This window comes from Emydura macquarii, unplaced genomic scaffold, assembly GCF_026122565.2.
Source record: "Emydura macquarii macquarii isolate MOO-44397 ecotype Brisbane River unplaced genomic scaffold, CSIRO-AGI_Emac_v2 contig_1348, whole genome shotgun sequence".
Lineage (NCBI taxonomy): Eukaryota > Metazoa > Chordata > Testudines > Chelidae > Emydura > Emydura macquarii.
The window spans coordinates 155251-175876 of record NW_027131485.1 but is presented as its reverse complement, the minus strand read 5'-3'; the positions used below and the strand labels follow the sequence as shown (position 1 = coordinate 175876).

Genomic DNA, 20626 nt, shown 5'->3' with positions numbered 1-20626 from the left:
CTAGCAACCTGAGAGACCTCCTCTCCCACCGGACCATAACTCTCCATGAAAGCAGTTATCCACCAGAATGAACATAAAACCAATCACTTTCTGAATCAAACACAAAACTCATTTCTTCTGTTTCCTTTCTTCCGTTTCTCCATGCACAAACTCAGACACATCGTATACCAACTCATACACACGAAAACTATAAAACAAGCTACTTCTCCTATAAGAAGAACGAGAATGAGGTAGAGATTTATTTCTATTTTAAATAGTTGGCAGTGCTAGATATTACAGTGATGGGGCCATATAAGTATCTTGATAGACAATGTATACTAGTACCCAATAGCCTTCCAGAATCTGTTGCCATAAAAAGTGAACAAGTCTCACTTCCCTCATTTAAAGAGACATTTTGTTCACAGAAGGGTAAGTGGAATGCAGAATTCCTGTGTGGTGTTAGCAGGAGTAAGATTATATTAGAGGGCTCCATCTGAGACCCTCTGTGTTCCTGCACTCCTGAGTCACCAAATTGCTACCTAACCCTCCTCTCACTCTCTTCCAGCTCCCTCTCAAGATCCTTGCTACCACTCTATCAGCCCTGATCCAATCTTCAGCCTACTGTTGCTGCCAGCTTTTCAGACCCTGTGCCAGACGCTGGCCCCTCTCTTATCCATTGGTCTCTCTCTTTTAAGTCCTGGCAGTTCCTGCTTCAGTTTTTCCCTGGAGATGTCATGTGGAAAGTAATGCTTTAAATTCCCATGACTCTTCTGCCCCTGCTAGCACTATGCTTGCTGCGGGGCTGTGCTGAGCTGGCTTTTGGCCACACACAGTGATTAATTAATACAAAGCATTGCACATAGAGGAGCGGTCTGAGTGCAGCGTGGTCCCAGCACAGCACAAAGCTCCTTTACTCTGTCTCCTTTTGTTTCTCTGTCTTCATTACTGGGAGCACTGCTTTGCCTCCACTCAGGTCCAGTGAATCTGCATCCGTTAATGAAACTTATCCTTATGAAGTCAACTGTTCATTTTCATTATAACACTAGCCAACACTTTTGTCATCTAGAAATAACATGCAGATGAATCAAACATGGCTTTAGCCCTCCTTACTTTGGTTTGTTGTGATGTGTGTCTGCAGTTGGCCTCATAATGAATCAAAAGTGAAATCCCAGCAGTAGATAAGGAAGCCTGAAAGTGCCACTGTTTCATATTTACCATTGTTGCGCGCCACAGCACATAAAGCAAATATTGGCTAGTTGGTATTGATTTAAAGATATCTGCCCTTCCTCTGCAGCAATTACACATGTTGCCAATGTGGACACTGTGTTGTCTGGTTAACATTTGTTCCTGCATTTCTCAACTATAGGTTGGTGTTCTAGGAGACGAGGAGGAGTGGGTGAGGCTATATGAGGTGGAGAATGAACCTGATGCCCAGATGCTGGAGATACCAAACCTCATTCCATACACTCATTACAGGTGAGAACAGCTGGTAAATAAATGCAACATCAACAGTCTAGAAAACTGTAGCATGGAACAGCCTTTCCATTCATAAGCAGCTGACTGTAGTTTCATACAGGCATTTTGCATTAGGATTTGTCATCCCCATTCTCAAACCTTGTCTATACTAGAAAATTGTACCAGTTTAAGTTCACCCCCCATGATAGTATACTCTTAAACCAACCTGTTTGGTGCATTTAAATTGTAACATACACATAGTAAAATAACAAAGGGGAATAAACCAACTAAATAATGCTATTAAGTAACTTCTTAGACCATGAGGCTGAGACCTTGTCTATATGGAAAGTATGCACCAGTTTAACTAAAACTGATTACAGATCCACCTAGTTAAACCAGCGCAGTCTCCTAATATTTACACACTTACATCAGTTTAAAGATGCTTCTACTGATTTAGCTTAATTTGGTCATTTAAATTGGTTTAATTGTTTACCGGAATATACCAAATTAAGCTAAATCAATATATGTAATGTTTAAACCACTTTTAGTGCATCCAATTTAAACTGGTGCAATTTTCTAGTATAGACAAGGTCTGAAAATGGAGATGCCAAATCCTAATGCAAAATGTCTGTATGAAATACCCTACCAATAAAAGGCTTAGTAATCAGGAACTTCTGGCAGCCAAGGCAATGCAGTTTGCTACAGACATTGCCCACTTTCACAGCACTGAAAGACCTGTTATCTGAGTCACATGATACTGTAAGTTGCTAAGTGATAAGGTATAAACAAGGTAAAGAACTTATCATTTAGTAAAAATTCTCTGGAGCATGTTGGACTCTTCCTCCCCAGCACAGTATATTATCACTCAGTTTTATATGATACATACTGACCTTCCAAGAGTTTCTACAAGCTATTTCAAGATACAGGAGATTTCTAATATGGCAATTTTAGGGAAAAAAATGATCAGGATGTTTTTTGTAGTCTTTCATGAGGACAATGGATAGTCATTGGACCAAGGAAAGAGAGTAAGAATGATTAATGGCCTGGTAGTTAGGGCACTCATGTAGACTGTGAAAGACACAAGTTCAAATCCTTACTCCAGTGACTCTTTAATTGTTTATATAAAAAGGGTAGCTTCAAGAGGAGAGACGGAAAGTCTCATACCCGAACCTCATCCCATAGCCCAGTGGCTAGGGCTCTCTCTTGTAATGGGGGAGACCCAGGTTCCATTCCTGTCTCCACATTAGGTAGAGAGGGAAACTGAGCCCAAGTCTCCCCCATCCCACGTGAGGACTAAAATTTATAAGGAATGCATCTGTACCATCACCTCCTCTGTGAATCTAGTCTTTTCCTTTGGTCAAAATTCCGGAAAAGCTAAACAGAAATGTTTGGGTCTAAGACATTTCAACATTGCTGAAATGTTTCATGTACGTTCAAGTCTTTTCAATTTGCCAAAAAAATTTCAAAAACGGTCATTTTCAGTTTGGCCCGAAACCATTTCCCCCCCCAAATTGCCTGCAGACTGGATATTCACCTAGCTCTAGTCATAGGATGATTGAAAGAGATGAATTTCACAGCTGTCACCACATCCTTGAGCTTATCAATGGTATTGTACTTCCAGGTGAGGCACAATGTTATAGCTAGAGCTGGGTGGAGGGGGGCCTTCTTGCACTCCTTAGCCTGGTGGTTAGGGCACTGGCCTGGAATGTAGAAGACTCAGATTTAACTCCCTGCCCTGCCTGAAGCAGAGTGGTCAGAGATGAAAAACTCTGCTTTGAAAAAAACAGAGTAGGGATTTAAATCTGGGTCTCCCACATCCCTGGCCAGTGCCCTACCACCAGACTACCTACACACACGCTCGCTTGTGCTCGCTTGCTCTCTCTCTCTCACACACATTTCGACACTATTCTGTTTTCATGAAAAAAATTGCAACGTTGGAACAAACAAATTTTAAAAACCTCAAAAACTGCTGCAAAACTGAGTGGTGCTCTTTCCTGTCAGCTGTAGTTACAGCACGCTGAAGGGATAAATCATGAGTGCTAATGCTCAGTTAGACAGTCTTTGTCCATTGAGCTTCTTTTCTACAGTCTTTGCCAATGTTTGAGTGTGAAATTAGGGAACGTGTTTGTTTAATGTGTTGCTTTTAATGCACTTCCTAAAGTGATCAAAGCAGATAGCTAAAAGGTGCTCTACAGAATAGCAATTCTAGCTCAACTCTTACCCAAGTCCAATCATTACAGCCAGATATCCACTGTTGAATATCAACAAGTTGAGCAGCTACATGCTAGCCTCAAATATTTGGAACTGCAGGACCCTCCTGTGTTTATAACAACTGTGGGTATCTGAAGCCTAGAGCAAGTCTTAACTTTTTTGTGATTCCTTATGAAACTGAAAAAGGTTTTCAAGCTCCTATAGGGACTCCTGCTATAGAAGAGATCATTTGGTGAAAACAGGATGGCTTTTAAAGTGTGTATCCGTATTGAGTAACATAATCATTCTTGTGCAGGAAAGGAGACAAGGCAATCTACAGAGATATATCAGCCCTCTTTGAATTGACATTGAAGGGAAATATCACTGATGCATTTCTGATATTTGAAAAGAAATGATGATACCCAGATACTGATATTTGTAACGCTTTTTCTGAATGTAAATCATGAAGACATCTCAAGGGAATATCAGTTAATGCTGGTATAACCTCCTCAGTTTTGGTGTAATTAACATAATCTCCTCAGATTGTCCATCTGTGTTTCTAAGAGACACTAAATTAGTCTAATTTTGATGATCTTGCCATTGTTGCAGTAGTGGACACAGCAATGAATGAAAGGGGCACCCATGAGCAATAGCCTTTATGTCTCATGTTGGTGAAAGCCTGATTTTTTTTTTCACGGTGGTATAGTCCTGGGCGAGAAATAGCATGTGTTCGGTTTTCAGGTTAGCTTTGCTTTGGAACATGTTTGCAGTGTGCTTTCTTTATGCTTTAGATTCCGGATGAGGCAGGTGAATGTTGTTGGCCAAAGCCCGCTCAGTCAACCATCTCGTGTCATCCAGACACTACAGGCACCACCAGATGTTGCACCAGGGAGCGTTACTGTGCGTACTGCCAGTGAGACTAGTCTGTGGATCCGATGGGTGGTGAGTTAATGTAAATTGGAGAGTCTGGGGAGGATGCTGACATTTGAGGTGTCAGTTTCTCCCAAAAATATGTCCAAAGTTCATTAATTCCTTTTTCATACATTTGACCCAAAGAGCAATAGCAAAACTATTCCATTTCCCAAACAGTCTGAAATCTGAGATATATCTAAGTGCCTTATTAATGACCTCAATTCCCCACTGCCCTCGCTTACAAAAGAAATATACATCTTGTGTAAAAGGCCAGAGATGTTAGTGCCTTGGCTTTTGAGGCGCTCTGTGTCCTCAGCTTCAGGCATCACATACAGCGATATGAATACTTGATCTAATTTGCTGCTTCTTATTGCAAAGTTCTTCACTGAATTCTGATTGTCTAAGCAATCACTAAAATATGCTGATCTTGCAAATACTTATAATAGAGAGATGGCAGCTAGGTTGGGAGGGGGCCAGGTGAGATCATTACAAAAGAGGTTGATCACATGATGATGAAGGGACAATGAAATGAGTTGTCCATAGGAAAAAACAGAAATATGCTAGAATGATATATTGTTAATGAACTACCATTGTAATAAGTTAAATGCTGCTCCTAAGTTACTGATATATATCTAGAGTAACACCCTTCATTTGAAGAGAGTTACTCTGGTTTTATGCCAGTGTAAAGGAGAGCAGAGCGCGCGCGCGCGCACACACACACACACACACACACACACACATACACACACACACACACACACACTCTGTATCCAGGTGATAAGTTGTGTAGCTATGTGATAAATTGTAGAAGCAGGTGATTAATTGCAGAGCCATTGATAGATTAATTTATTATGCACTTTTGACTGCCTCAGTTGCCCATGAAAATATCTCACTGGGACTTACTCTAATATTCTAACTCCCTTAAGCCTTTCTAAATAATGAATCTGCTCCCAAAATAGTTCCTTCTCCTCCTCCTGCCCACCTCCCCCAAAGTGGAATCTTCTCCTCAGATTAACTTGATCTAAAATGCAGAATGGACAGGATTTGGCTCTGCACAATTGACAGCTTTTCTGTGCTAAACATGTTACAGCTTTAAAGTCCATAATCCTGTGGTTCAGCAGGAGTAAATAGGAGCTTTATTCCATTGGAAAGGAGAGATTCGAGCTTCCAAATGGCTCCCAGAACTTGTGTGGTCCTTGGAGGGCTGAGACATCAGACTTACAAATGCGACATTAGTGTATATAGAAAAGCTATTACAGTTAATTTGGTCACTGAGCTGTATAACTCACTCATGGCTTCACATATGAGTACCATGCTCATCCCTAACCCCTGCCGTAACACCTTAGTAGCATATCACACCTTCACATCTGTGGTATGTACTCTGATAATTCAACAATGTTTTAGGGAATTTTTTAAACTTTCATTAGGACTGTGTTTTATATTCATCCACCTGTAAAACTAGATGTCTTAATTACCATGAGACCAACAGTGCAGAGATCAGAGTGATCCACAAACACATCTAAAAATGACCCAGTTTAGCTGTTCTACTCTTAATAATGTCAGCATTTTTAAAAGTGTGATATCTCTGCCTTTTAAGACCAACAAGTCAGTTCTGTGACCCTCTGGGAACTTCTTTCCAACTGAATGAAGTTTACATTTCTAGTCCTGCTGGACTGAAGGATAGAATACTTGAAAGCTATGAAATGTTAATGTACAACAAAACCAGTTTCTGATGCAGGTTGAATCATGCTCATACTTGGTCTCATATAGATATAGTTTTAAGGGGAAAAATCCACACTTGGGTGGAAGAGGTGGTGACATTTCTAGGGCAATTTAACTTTTCTTTTAAGTGTTTGAAGCTGCTCAGGGAGTTGGAATGTTAGAATAAATCCTAGTTAGATGGAGTGATAGGTAGAGGGCAAGTGAAACAGTCCAGGGTGTATGATAAATTTATCCCATGGCTCTGCAATTTACCATATCGGTATTACCTCCTTATATGAAGTGAGGGGTATATATAAGTTGGGGAGAGGGGTGGAGGCAGAAAGGTGCATTATTTGCTATAAGATATTTAGGTAAAGGGGCATGGAAAAAAATTAAAAGAATATTGCATAGAAAATAAAAAAATATTGTGGTCAACAAAGGTAAACAAAAGGTATATTCTATCACCTTGAAATATTTGAGAAGTATATGAGTACAAAAGGCAATGACATGATTTGAAAAGCATAGCCTACCCGTTCTGTGCAATAATTTTGTGCTCCTCTTATTATTAATGGCCAGCCTCTCCCTGACGCTCAGTATAATGGCAACCCGGAGACAGTGGGCTACAGGATAAAATTGTGGCGTGTGGATATGCAGCCTCCAGTGATCATGAAGGTTATCAGTGACCGGCTGGAGAGGGAGTATACTATTGAGGATCTGGAAGAGTGGGTAGAATATGAACTGCAGATTCAGGCCTTCAACGCCATTGGGGCAGGACCATGGAGTGAGGTGGTGAGAAGTTGCACACGGGAGTCTGGTAAGTCACAGGAGTATATCTGCTTCTGTGAAGAAGGGACTTGATGAATTTCCATATCTTAAGCCCTTTCCCTCAACCTCTCTTTCTTACAAATCTACTAAATCTAAAAATGTAATCTACAGCTTCATTGATGGGAAAAAGACATATTTTCTAGCCAGGCAGCTTGTTGGGGAAGATTTTTAATGAAATAGATAGTAACCAAAGAGGAAAGTAATTATTTAGGCTATCAGCGCCATCTTCCAAAATTGTGTGCATAAGTTTACATATGTGTAGTGTAACCCATATATGCACATGCTAACAAGCACATAAAAATTGTATTGTCTACCTGATTTGAGTATGCAGATATTATACTGGTTTAGAGACTTACAGTTGCCAGAAGAAAGTAGTCTCCACAGTATCAAGGCAACAATAAATAAGTTGTAGCTCTGTACCAACAGCAGAAGATAGATCTTGCCACATTGTTAGCTAGGGAACTGCAAACAAAGCTTCTTTCTCCAAGCTGGGTCGAAGAAAGAGCAACAAAAATAATTAAATTTCTAAAATACATGACCTAGAAGGGAAGATTGAAAAAATGGGGGGTTTTTTAGTTTAAAGAGGTGAAGACTGAGAGGGGACATAACAGTTTTCAAGTACATAAAAGATTGCTACAAGGAGGAGGGAGAAAAATTGTTCTCCTTAACCTCTGAGGATAGGACAAGCAATGGGCTTAAATTGCGGCAAGGGTGGTTTAGGTTGGACATTAGGAAAAACTTCCTAACTGTCAAGGTAGTTAAACACTAGAATAAATTGCCTAGGGAGGTTGTGGAATATATCACTGGAGATTTTTAAGAGCAGGTTAGACAAACACCTGTCAGGGATGGTTTAGATAATACTTAGTCCTGCCATAAGTGCAGGGGACTGAACTAGATGACCTCTTGAGGTCCCTTCCAATCCTGTGATTCTATGCCTCTGATGTAATTAGGTTTTATATTGTAGGTGAATAATTAATGGAGTGACCCTACTTCGATAAAATATTGAATAGTAAAAGTGAATGACTGTTGCAATGACTTCTGTTTAAGCAATGCTCGTATTTGTTATTTTTCTTCAAAATCATTTAAACTTCAGTGCTTTGAAATTTAATACTGTACAGGCTGTGTGTGTATACACACATCTGTGTGTATGTAAACATATAAACTGTGCCAAAACCACCAGTGGGAACTACAGGTGCTCAGCACCTGGCAGGATTTGGTCTACTGGTTCAAGCAACTAACCTTTGAACTAACTGAAGGCAAAAGGCTAATACAAAATCATTGAGTCCCTTCCTTTTAAAGTGTTGGGTTTTTTTTCCCCTAGTAATTGGAATGTTATTGCCAGAGGTATTTTAAACAAGACATGTTTGTAAGGGAGTTTGAGATAGCGTGACCCAGAATAAAATAGTTTTGAAGTGCTCTGTATCATTATAAAGAGATAACTGAATTTCCTCTGTTCTCTATTGCTGTTCAGACAATTCCTCTGAAACATAAGATACTGAGATTAAGTGATTTTATAAAACCTTAGGATTATGGTGGTCCTGATAGCCATTAAAGATCAAAGGTTACATGTGTACATTTCAGCATTTTCTCTCCCAGTATTAAAACAAATTTAACTTGGCAAGTGATTCAAGAGGAGAAAGAATGAAAACTGGAATCAAAATGATGCTGTTCATTGATCCATACCATAAGGACTTTGTTTGTTTGTTTGTTTGTTTTCCATGTCTTTTCTTTGGTTCCTGAATGTGTTGCTAGCATAAAGCAGAAAAGGGGCATAGTTAAGGGTCATACATTAGACTGTACCTTTTCAGATGAAGTGGCACAAGAAAACAAATGTTGGTGGAGCAGCATGCTGTATTGAAAACAAAATCTTCACCAAGGCTGACATTAACCTGAAAGGCCTTGTATTCATGAGCAAAGCTGGGCTAAAGTGTGAGTACAGCTAAAGCTAGAGAGAGAGAGGGTCATTCAATGCAAACACAAGTCATATCAGCCGCTTCTTTCAGGCAGTGGGCATAATAGTAATACTTACCATTAGACAATGCTCACAAGGCCTTACAAAAATTCTCCCAACATTCCTGTGAGGTAAGTAGAAAGTTGGTAGGAATTGATATCTTATATTACAGGTGGGGAGGCTTAGAAAGGTAGATTTTTTACCTGGCATTGCACTGTTGACAATCAGGCCAAAGCTGATTCATCCAAGGCCACACAGTGCCAGAGCCGGGAGTACAGCCTGTATTTCTCAACTCCCAGTGCAGTGCTCTAACCACGAGAACAAGGTGGCAGCCTGAGAAGTGAGTTCAGGCACTAAACTTGCTCTTGGTATCCTATATGCCAATGCAGCCAGACAAGTCCATGATCTTTATTGAAAAGAAAAATTGCAGCTGGTTATCTGTGTATTCTAGGATGTGAGATTATATCACTCTTAGCTGAGCACACATACTAACAATAAGTTACAAGTCACTGCAGCTACTCTGTCTTTTTATGCATTTGATTAGAAAGAAGGCTTGAGGCAACCAAACAGGCTGAGTGTGGAGAAGCAATATTGGGGTTAGTTGGGGGTTTAACAGTACACAGCAGGAAGGATGAACACAGTGAAAGGAAGATCCACATCCCGGATACAACAGGTGGCTGAAGATGGGATAGAGATGAATTTAGGCTTCAAAACAGGACTGATTTTATTGATCCAAAATGTTTTCATGCTCTGGGATTTTAAATAATTCAATTAATTTCACTGTGTAATATAATCACAGAGTGACAATTTACAAACTCCGTTTTCACTCATTGTGATGGGAATTGGTTTTCATTATTACATATTTCACCTAAAGAAATGCTAACTTAGACCTTCACAGTGTTAGTAGAACCTTGGCATGAATGTATCTTTCTGATAAATAAACTCATGTTTTCATATAATTCATCTCATATATGCCAATTCACTGCCCTAATATTTTTGGGTTCATAATGCTGCCCAATTATGTGGATGGACATAGCCACTTGTCTTATAAAATCAGTTGTTACACAAGAACAGTCACGTATCTGTGGGAAGATCAAGCTCTTAATGTTTCAGAGAATGACCTTCATGAAGCAGTTAAGATGCTGAGATAAAGCATTGTTTTACTGTAAAAATAGGGCCAGATCCTCAGCTGGTGTAAAGAGGCATTGCTCTATTGTAGCTGATGGAGCTATATCAGTTTACACCAACTGAGGATCTGGCCTACAGTGTCTAATTCACTTTATAGGCAAAGAGGGTTTTTGGTGCAACATTATTATTTTTACCATAGTCATGGGTCTGTCACCTCTAACTAACGTCAGATGTACAAATTATCAGCTTTATTTTTACTTTCAAAATGTGACAATTATTCAGTTAATTAAAATGAGCTAATAGAAGGAAACAGTGCACTACCCCATGTGTGACATCTTTTAAGGCAGTTGAACTTTTGTGGTAAAATCCAAAATAGAGACCAATGAGGATTGTCTCTGATATGGATAAAGAGGTCAGCTATGAAACTTGGTTGCATTTTCAGTATGGTAATGTTTGAGTCAGGACAGGGATGTATGGTCCACCATAGTGAGGCACTCCATGTATAATGGACAGAAGGAGGATATGGTGATGGTGAACATACTTGCAAAACCATGAGTTTCTGCTGAAGTCCAATGGAAAACATTAGTAGATTCTCTGTAGTTTGCCATGTCTGATCATGCAAAATACCCCGTGCAGCTGGCATTACTTCTGACTACCTCAAAGTGAATAGTAGATCATCTCAACAGTTAGCTTCAAGCTTTCATGTCTTTCACTTTGTACTTTTGAGACTTTTCAGCACTGTATTCTGGTTCTGGCACCTGATCAAAGACAACCATGAATTCAACCCCCTTATCGCTAAACACAATATACAAACGCACATAATCACATTCCCTGTCTAATGATCATCTTGAATCTGGTTCCCCCTTAGAATAGAAATAGACATGGCCAGCAAAAAAAAAGAATTGCAATGGAGTACCAGAACACACACAAACTAAAGATTTGGTAAACACTTGACACATGAATAGTGTTGCCATATAGATGTTGTGCTTACATTACTAATGTCATCTTTGGGAAAATATTTGCCCTGTCCGTTACTGAGATGTGAGAGAGAGCTTCAGGTGTCTGGGCTAACAAATATTCAGAAAGCTCCATTACCTGCATTGTTAGACTTAGACTCCATCTAGCAGTAATTAGTGATCATACATACACCTAAACATGGGTGCATACATTGTGAGCACAACTTTCAGCCGCAACCTTCTGTGAACTCAGGAGAACTTTTGGTGGCTGACAAAATACCAAAAGAATGTTCATAAAATAAAGAAATCTTCTCTTATAAAAAGAAAATTCAAAGCAAAGAAAATTTGAATAAATGTGGCTGGTAAAGGACTGCTTTCCTTTACACTTACTCTGATTCCTTTCCCTCTGCCCCCAAAGTAATTCATGTGGGAGTAGCTCTTTGTGAAGATCTACAGATAAAGTTATGGCAGGGATCCAAAGACATTCATGGCTCCTGGCAATCTGTTTTCCTTTAACATAATTATATCCTTGTGGGGGATAAATCTAGGAGAAGATAAAAAACACTTCAGAATAGAGAGGGGAAAAAATCTGATTTCAGCCAGCTGCATTGTTGTGTGATGGTGCTCTGTTTCTCATGTCTCAAGTAATTGGTAACAGGGAAATTGTTTTAGAAATGACTGTATCTGCGGTTAACCTTCAGTGCACAGGGGTTCGGGTTGGTTCATTTTTTTTCAATATATATTAATTCTTGTGTCGTACTCATTATATAATTGTTGCTGCTCACTGCCTCAGAGCTATCCTCCATATCAGCCTTTCTACTGCTTTCATTTGGATAGCAAGGAGAATGCTTGCTTTTTCAGGGGCATTGCGCTCCCTCGGTGATGCACGCATAACCTTATTCAAACCTATTTTTCCATGTGTGCTTGTGTAACATTCTCTTCCTTGGCAAATGGATGTTCTCTGACGCTTGACAGGTGTATCACGCTTTAAAAAGGATTATGCCCTTTAGACATCAGAAATGCACAGAAAAAAAAAATACAAAAGGGCCAAGATAAAAATCTTTTTTGTTGAACCCTTAAAAGCAGTCTCCAAATTTAATTGCATAACTGAATGGTGTTAAACTTGCCCCAAAGTGCTTGTGGTTGTGTGGCTATTCTGTGATGCCTGGAGAGGTAATACAGTGAGAGGATAAAGAATCCCTCTGCACTCAGGTCAGTGAGGATTCAGTAATTCCAGTTCTATCTGTTCCAGTCATATTTCTAGTTTCATAAGGCCCAATAATCACATTTTATAATTTACATGAAATAGGCATATCTTTCATTTATACTCTGCTGATTTCCAAGCCAAACTCCTAGTGATATCTCTGCAATATTGTCATTTTGTGCAGTACACCTTAATCAAAAGGTTTGGAAGTTGGAGCAGTCCTCAGTGATTCAGGAGGCCTGGGCTCAGTCCAGTGGCTGGGATTGTCACTAATTCGAGGCAAGATGCTATAATTTCCTTTCAGTTAGTATAGGATGCAGGGCAGGTGTAAAACTTCTTGTTGGAACAGATTTGCACCATCAGATGAACTCTCAGTACTTAAGAATCTCAGGCTTTCAGCACAGGGAAATAAAACGTATGAGACAGAGATATTGAGAGACATTTACATTAGTCCAATGCTCACTTGATTCTAATTACTACAAAGTGTGTAGAATGCTGAGGGTTTAAATCCCAAGTTTCATCTTTATTTATTTATTTTTAAATAAAAACAAATGAGCACCCAAGAATGGACTGTCCATGGTTTAGAATCCTTGGTTGTTCACAAATGCCATAGTCTGCAGGAAGAACTAGTGAGAAGTTAGTTAGGGTAGAAGGAGAGACAGAGCTAGGATGAATAGAATGGAATTTAAGAGGGAAAATGTAGGGTGAATATCAGATAAAAATGGACTTTGATCTGATTTAGGTTGTGTAGAAGTTTCACAAAGAACCCTGAAAACTAGACTAAACAAGACAGAAGCAAATGCTGTGTAGGGAACAATCCTGCGCTGGCAGGGCAATGGAGTAGGTGACCTGATAGGAAAGACTCTAATGTCTGTGCTTCCATATGATTGCAGTTCCTTCTGCACCTCCTGAGAATGTGACAGCTGAAGCTGTAAGCTCCACCCAGATCCTGCTGACATGGACAGCAGTACCTGAACCAGAGCAGAATGGACTTATCCTGGGCTACAAGGTACACAATTGAGGTTTCATACTGTCAAGGGTTTTAATGCATTTGCTAGGGTGTTTTTCCATTTGATAGTTATTTATTCACCAAATGCATATTCATTGACCCATCTCTCTTCTGAGAAGTGTCAAGAAGTGTGCTCTTCCTTCAGAGGAGTGATAGTATAGAGAGGGATATCAAGCAAGATCCTGGAACAGGCATGCTCAGACTCACCTCATCATGCCAGAAGATCACTGCAGTTCAGTCACCAGAGATGGGGGCCAAGTATCCAGCAGAGTTGCAGTAGTTCTAACAGTGCTCTCTGTCTTCCAAAGTCATAATATCTCAAGTTCAAGTTTGCAGTATCACTGATTTCCCTTCACATATCCAGTGGCGGTTCCTGGCTTACCCTCTGTGTTACACATAGCCAATGTCCATCTCTCTGGAATTACCTGTTTGCCCTGCGCAAAAGAGTGTAGCTGAACCTGTTGCTTTATATTTTAAGATCCGGAAGAACACAAAATCTTTCTTGCAGTTTTTTGGATAATGATGACCATAGTTTTCTCTCTTTTTTTTTTTTTTTTTTATTCTGCAGATTCTGTTTAGAGCAAAAGATTTGGACTCTGAACCAAAGACCCAGATAGTGAGAGGTAACCACACACAGTCTGTCCTGCTGGCTGGCTTGCGGAAATATGTGCTTTATGAGATTCAGGTGCTGGCGTTCACACGCATTGGAGATGGGGTCCCTAGCTCTCCTCCAGTCATAGAGAGAACCAAGGATGATGGTGAGTTTATGCGTTGCTCAAGAGTTCTACCCATTCATTCTAGCATTTCTTTTTAAAATCAAAGCTGTTTTCATTATCCAAGCTTTAATATATAGCCTAGATTTGTTTGCAATTTTAAACATAAAGAATCTGATCCTTGGCTAGTGTAAATTAGCACAGCGTTGGTGGCAAGCTGAGGTCCTGGGTCCAAAAATTGAAAACATTTTTTCCCCATAATTGACAAAAACAAAAAATCCAGTTTCTTATTCTAAAACCTTATCTAGCCAGTGCCAGCCTGGAGTGAAGTTTGACAACCCAATTATGAATTTCTACAGAACTTCAATCTTAGCACTAAAAAAAAAATGCTGTAATAGGATCCAATAAACACATCTAGCCTTGAGTTTGCCTGCAGAAGATGTGGAGTTTGGCTCTCCAGTAAGTGCATCTATACCAATGTTGTGCAAAAGAATATTCCTCACTGCCTTTACCAGGGAAAGTACTTTGATGGGACATCAGGGAACGAAAAAAGTCCAAATGCATAGGTGCGGGTTTCCCTCCTTCAGTTCTCTGCTTAGCCATTGGCTAAGTAAAGGGGTAAGGGGACAGTGTCCACGCTTGTGCATCTGAGCCAAGCTCAGGCTTTGCAGAAGCCCCATTCGCTTCAGTTAGCTGTCGCCCCTTCCCTTCCCATAGCTGTACATTAGTAGCTGTGCTGCTTTTGACGCTGTGTGTCTGCCTGATTGCTTGTTTTTTAGGGGATGGGAAAGAATTTTTCCCATTGTACCAAACTGGCATGTAGCCCAGTGATTTTTTTCACCTTCCTTGCGGCCTCATGTTAGGACAGTTGAGTTAAACAATAGGACTCTCGGCTCTTGTAACACTGTTATGATTGCTGGCTCATCCCAACTTGCAACCGGTGTCTAGGGAAAAGGCTAAAAGGGCCAGCTTCCAGAGGTCAATGAGACCAAAATTACGTAGCTAGACCTTGCTCTCATGGAATAGAAGAGCTTTGAAGTCTTTGCGGGCTGAGGTTCCGCCCTCACACCTTTGTGACCTCTGTCACTCCATCCTCCTTATGCGGAGAACCAGGGGGAAGAGGTTTCACAACTGAACTGAGTCCCTAGGTAGACCAGGGAGGATCTGCCTCAGGTAATTTTTTGGTTTGTTATAAAAGCTAAATCATCCTCACTGGAACAAATTAATTAAATACCTGGTACGTGAGAGCTGGGGTAGGCAATGGTAGTGCCCCTCCACAAGGTATAATTAATAAAGTTCCAGCCTGCTGTTTAAACCCATCCCATATGTCTGTCAATCATTCACCTGCTTGTCCTGGTCGATAAGAGATTGACCTTTGAAAAGTGATGACATAGGCTTCCTTTTGTAATTCCCCTCCCTGCTCCCAATGCTTCCTGTGAGCTCAGAGTTTACTCTGTGCAGTTTGAGATGCTGAAAATACTAGCGATGCTCTCTGTTTCTGTTTTAACTTGTCCGCATGGTGAGAGTATTCCTGATGTATTTTCACTGAAATTTACATTAGCAGTAAAAATGTTTTTCTGCTTTGCAGATGTCAAACACACAAAGGATCTTCTCTACATTTTTAATAAATTATAAGCAAGGGTAAAGAATGTGTCAGTAGGAAACTTTTTTTTTTTAATTCATCCTAATAAAAATAAAAAACCCAAATCCTTTTGGATCTAAAAGCTCCCAACAGAAATTATATAACTGTAGATTTCCATAAGCAGCTTTATTGAAGTAATTACATTGGACTAGCAACATGTTCAGTCTTCTGACTTAGAACAATATTTTTCTGCACTCTACAACAAAGCACTAAGGATGTGGAAGAGGGCAATTACCCCCAATCATTGCTTTAGTCGTTCTCCTAACACACTAGCTGTGTGGCAACTTGGCCTCTTTCTAAGAGAGGAAATCATTGTAGCAAAATTCTACAGGGAGATAGTGCATTCACCGAATTCCATAAACCAGAATGTAATGAGAAATGTTTAAGGCTGTTTGTCAAAGACAAGCTCATTAGAGCAGTTCTCTCCTAAAGTACATGTTGGCAAATGACACACTTCGTTCTTCTATCTCCAAACTACCAACATAAACATGTTGTGTCTTCTTTCAGTTCAACTTAATTAAAAGTATCATAGGGCTTCTGACCTCACTAGGGTTCTTGAGCTTAGACCCAGGTGTACTCAATGCATATGTAAAATCAGAAGGGAGTTCAAAACTAGAGCTGCCAGCACAGTTAGACTATATTATTCAATTTCAACAGGCATGAAGTGGATAAAGCTGATACATTATCTCTCTCTGTAAAGGTAGCTCAATGCCTCACACCCTAGAATATAATCCGTTAGAGAGTGATTTAGAGGAAGTGTGTAATCTGATTGGCTCACAGGGATTCCCAGCTATGCTGTTATGGGAGAATTCTCACATAGGTCAGAATTCATTTGTCAAAACATCCTTATAACACACTTTTATAGGTGCAGCAAAACATTGTAAGGTGCGTGGCTGCAGTATCATATTGGCTTTTCTATGGTGCGAGAGGCACTCAGCCTTTCATAGAATTCCTCACAACAAAACTAATGTGTGTATGCACAGCATCATAAACTCACAGCCATCCTATGGAGTACTGGTTAGATACTGTTGGCCTGACTGCTATATAAAGCAGAGAAGTCTTTAAACAAGCAGTTGTCACAGAACTAGCAGTTCCTTTGCTACGTAATACCTGCGTTTGTGATTTCTCTTGTTCTTTTCAGCCCCAGGACCACCTGTGAGGCTGGTGTTCCCTGAAGTAAGATTGACATCGGTACGAATTGTATGGCAACCACCAGAGGAACCCAATGGAATTATTCTGGGTAAGAGAAGCAACATTTAAATTTCGAAACACAATAATTAGGAAGAGGTGGAGAGAGAACAGAAGGAGAAGTATGAATATGTGCTTATTCTTCCTCTTGCTCTCAGTACTAGAAAGCACATTCAAGCCAGTTCATAGATGAACACATGTAAATATACACTGCTGTCTGCTGAGAAACATGGTACCCCTTGGTGGGCTTTGGAAATGTCAGTGAGAATCTGTATAACTAATGTAACACTCTTCTGACCCCGAGGGTGCACATTTGCATGAGTCAGATGCACATGTCACCTCATGGAACTGTATTTAAATTGTCTCCAATCTTTTTGGTTTTGGATTTGTATCCATTTTGGATGAGTGTTTGCGGAGTTGCCTACTACTGTATGGCACAGGAAGAGTTGTTTTTTTCCTGGTAATGCCAGGACCACCAAAGCTCTTCGTTGTATGTGTTCTTGTGTTCTGTCAGATACAAGGAGTTAATTCACAGTTAGTTTTTCATCAAGAGAAATAGCAGCATCCAACTCAACTACAAGAATCTGATAAAAATCTTATCACCTTTCTTCTACCATGACCTCTCAAGATGGCTTTCCAGTACACAAACCACAAGTCACTTTTACAAAACCTACGGGATCCATATGAAGATGTTGATAATCCATTCCTGCTCTAATAATAAAGCATTGAGTAGTTAACTAACACCTTTGTCTTCAAAGCTGTGGACTAATGTTAATAATGCTCCCACCAACCCTGATTGATAGGTAGGAATGCTAATTCCCATTCTAAAAATGGGGAAACTGAGACCCTGACTTCTCATCTTGTACTCATTCTTGTAGACTCTGTTGCCTCTCTTCTGTCACTAATATTCACTGGCATTGCTGTAGTTTGGGTTTGTATTTGGAATTCTGATATTATTTCCCATAGCATTAGGATAATTTTAAGGTAGGTCCATGGTTTGGGTTTAATTAGGCTGACTCTGTCCCTTTAAGTTAGAAGCTACTTTTGCATTTTGTTAAAATCTTGAGTCAATAGTTGTAGAAAGTGTTTGCTTGCTCTGGTGCGCAGCCTTCAAAAATACTCAAGTGAAGAAATCCTGGCAACTGAAGCAGCAGGAAAGTCATCAGATGTGATCTGAAGGCAGCTGCTGCAGGGATCTCCTGAACACAAGAAAAACAGTCTTTGCACAAAAGTTGGCACCAGTTAGCTGTCAGAGACAGAATCCTGCAGTTTGTGTGTTTTGGTGTTTGTTTATTAAATAAAGGAGCACTGCCTCCTATGTGCTCATTTCCAATGGAACCTAGGATTTGAAGCATAGGGTGTGTTTAGGGAAAACCCCAACTGTTAAAAAAAATATTGGGAAAATATAAAGAAATACTTTATAAACTAACTGTGTTTCCTCTGTCTCACTGTGCCTCATTTCTGATCTTTGCCTTATCTGTTTAGTCAGTCCTTGCCCTGAAGGAGCTATCTCTTATTCTGTGTTTGCAGCGTGCTTAGCACAATGCAGTCCTGTCCTAATAGACTCATAGACTATAATGTCAGAAGGGACCATTATGATAATCTAGTCTGACCTCCTGCGCAACGCAGGCCATGGAACTTCACCCACCCACTCCTGTAATAGACCTCTAACCTAAGACTGAGTTACTGATGTCCTCAAATAATGATTTAAAGACTTCAAGGTACAGAGAATCCAGCAGCAAGTGACCCTTGCCCCAGGCTGCAGAGGAAAGCGAAAACCCCCCAGGGCCTTTGCCAATCTGCCCTGGTGGGAAATTCCTTCCTGACCCCAAATATGGCAATCAGTTAAACCCTGAGCATGTGGACAAGATTCACCAGCCAGACAACCAGAAAGAATTCTTGATTGACCATTAGGCACTACCTCCATAAACTTGATGGGTAATAACATGAGGGTCCAAGAAATGAAGTAGTTAGTTGGCAACATCAGAATGAAAGGGTAAGAAGTACCCACATAGGATATCTCTGTGAGCCCTACTAGCAAAAAGAGAGGACCTCAAAAATATGTGAAAAACTGCATAGCACTGTAATGCTATAGGAGAAAAAAGGTTACAGTTTACTCTTTTCCTGTATTGTTTTTTAAATCTCCTTACCAAGTGAACTTTAGAAAGCATTTCTAACTACCACAACTAAGTATACTGAACTGGAAATAGTGGTGAAAATAGGTTAATACAATTCTGGAGGGTGCCCTGCAAACCATCAGTAGTGTTGGAAAGAGAAAATGTCTTTTTTTTTTTTAAGAGCAACATTAGATTCAAAGGCTTAGAATCAATGTTCCTGCTCTGCTAGCGTGTCCCTCTGAGCATACAAACACCTTTACAGCTAACATTTTTGTAATCTCTATTAAAACATGTTCTAGCATTTTAGAGAAGAATTAGCAGCATGAAACACTGGCAGGCACCTAGAGGGAAAAACCACTTGTTTGTTACATATTTTACTATGGAGAGCTGCAGATATTTCTAACTTCCCTTTTGGGAGTGTTGAAGTAACCACCTGGGCCCCTGCTCTTCCTTCTTTTATGCATTCCACCCACCTGCCATGGCACATAGTTCCTTTACATGCTATTTAAACAAAGTGATGCATTACTATGGATATGTGTTCTTCATGTCTGTGAGTGTTCCCTGAGAAAAAGAGCTCATTCGGCACCCTTCCATTCCCTGCTTAATATTCCTCATGGTATCCTTGTGTCTAACATTTACCTGAAGCTTATTGCAAAACTGTGTGTAAGAACTCGTCTGAGAATTAGAACACAAATTGGATGTAATCCATGTTTGCAAATTCACATTTTAATCCTGTACTGCATTTGCACACACCCTGGTCCTTAAATAGAGAAAGTGCTAAAATAAACAATCTGGATGGCTTCTGCACCAGGTAGGCTGTAATCTCCCAATATCATTCAGCTTTTCTGAAGTTCTGTGACAAATTAATAAGTGTTTGTATCTCTGATGCATCATAGCCCACATGAGCTGGTGCTGTCGGTTCTGAAGGGTTTTGTATGATGATGAGCTTGAAAGGTGCTTTAGTATTCACAGTGTGTAGTCATCCTCCTGCCTGTTTGCTTGGGGAATCAAGTGGTTATGTTACAGTTACCTAACATTTAACAGGCAGCTTAAACTGTTGCCTTGTATTCAGTTCTGAAAGCTCAGGCATATAAAACTGATTGCAGTCATGCAAAAAATATTTTAAAAGATGCTCATGCAAATGTAAGCACAACTTTAAAAAAAAAAAAAAAGAGAGAAACTCCTAAAAAAATTATCTACTTTTTTGTTATGCACTGTCTGCCTGATCCAAATCCCTCTGAAGTCAATGGAATAGCTCCCAGGGATGGCAGTGGGTTTAGGATCAGGTGCTATGTGGGAAAAGAGTAAGGAAACGTCTGAAACACCTTAAAGTTACTGTCACAGGCAACTGCACCTGTATTCCCACTCTAGGGTCCTGGCTCCTCAGCCATCATCTCTCTTGGGTAAAGACCTGTATTCCTCTTCCATCTGACTGGGGTTTTTCCAGGCTGCACAACTCCCTGCCCTCACTGTGATATTTCCAGCAAGCCAGACTACCTAAACAGGCCATCATCTACACTTTGCTTCTCTCCATGAGCTATAAATAGCTGTAATTGCAGTCACAAGATAACACACCGTGCTCTTTACAGGCAAGCACATTTATTCTTAAGGTTAAAGCATTACAGAGAAAACATTAACTATAAAAAGATCTACACA

The 20626-nt window shown here is 40.1% G+C and overlaps 1 protein-coding gene across 3 annotated transcripts in view; it reads left to right on the top strand.

The window, feature by feature from the left end:
- The window catches only part of SDK1 (sidekick cell adhesion molecule 1), a 640423-nt gene that overhangs the window by 535369 nt on the left and 84428 nt on the right, over positions 1 to 20626 (top strand). For all 3 annotated transcript variants that reach the window (XM_067550834.1, XM_067550832.1, XM_067550831.1), the window contains 6 exons: positions 1346 to 1455; positions 4416 to 4566; positions 6814 to 7051; positions 13195 to 13310; positions 13879 to 14068; positions 16807 to 16905. In XM_067550834.1, coding sequence (XP_067406935.1) covers positions 1346 to 1455; positions 4416 to 4566; positions 6814 to 7051; positions 13195 to 13310; positions 13879 to 14068; positions 16807 to 16905 — 904 coding nt within the window. The remainder of the gene's footprint in view (positions 1 to 1345; positions 1456 to 4415; positions 4567 to 6813; positions 7052 to 13194; positions 13311 to 13878; positions 14069 to 16806; positions 16906 to 20626) is intronic.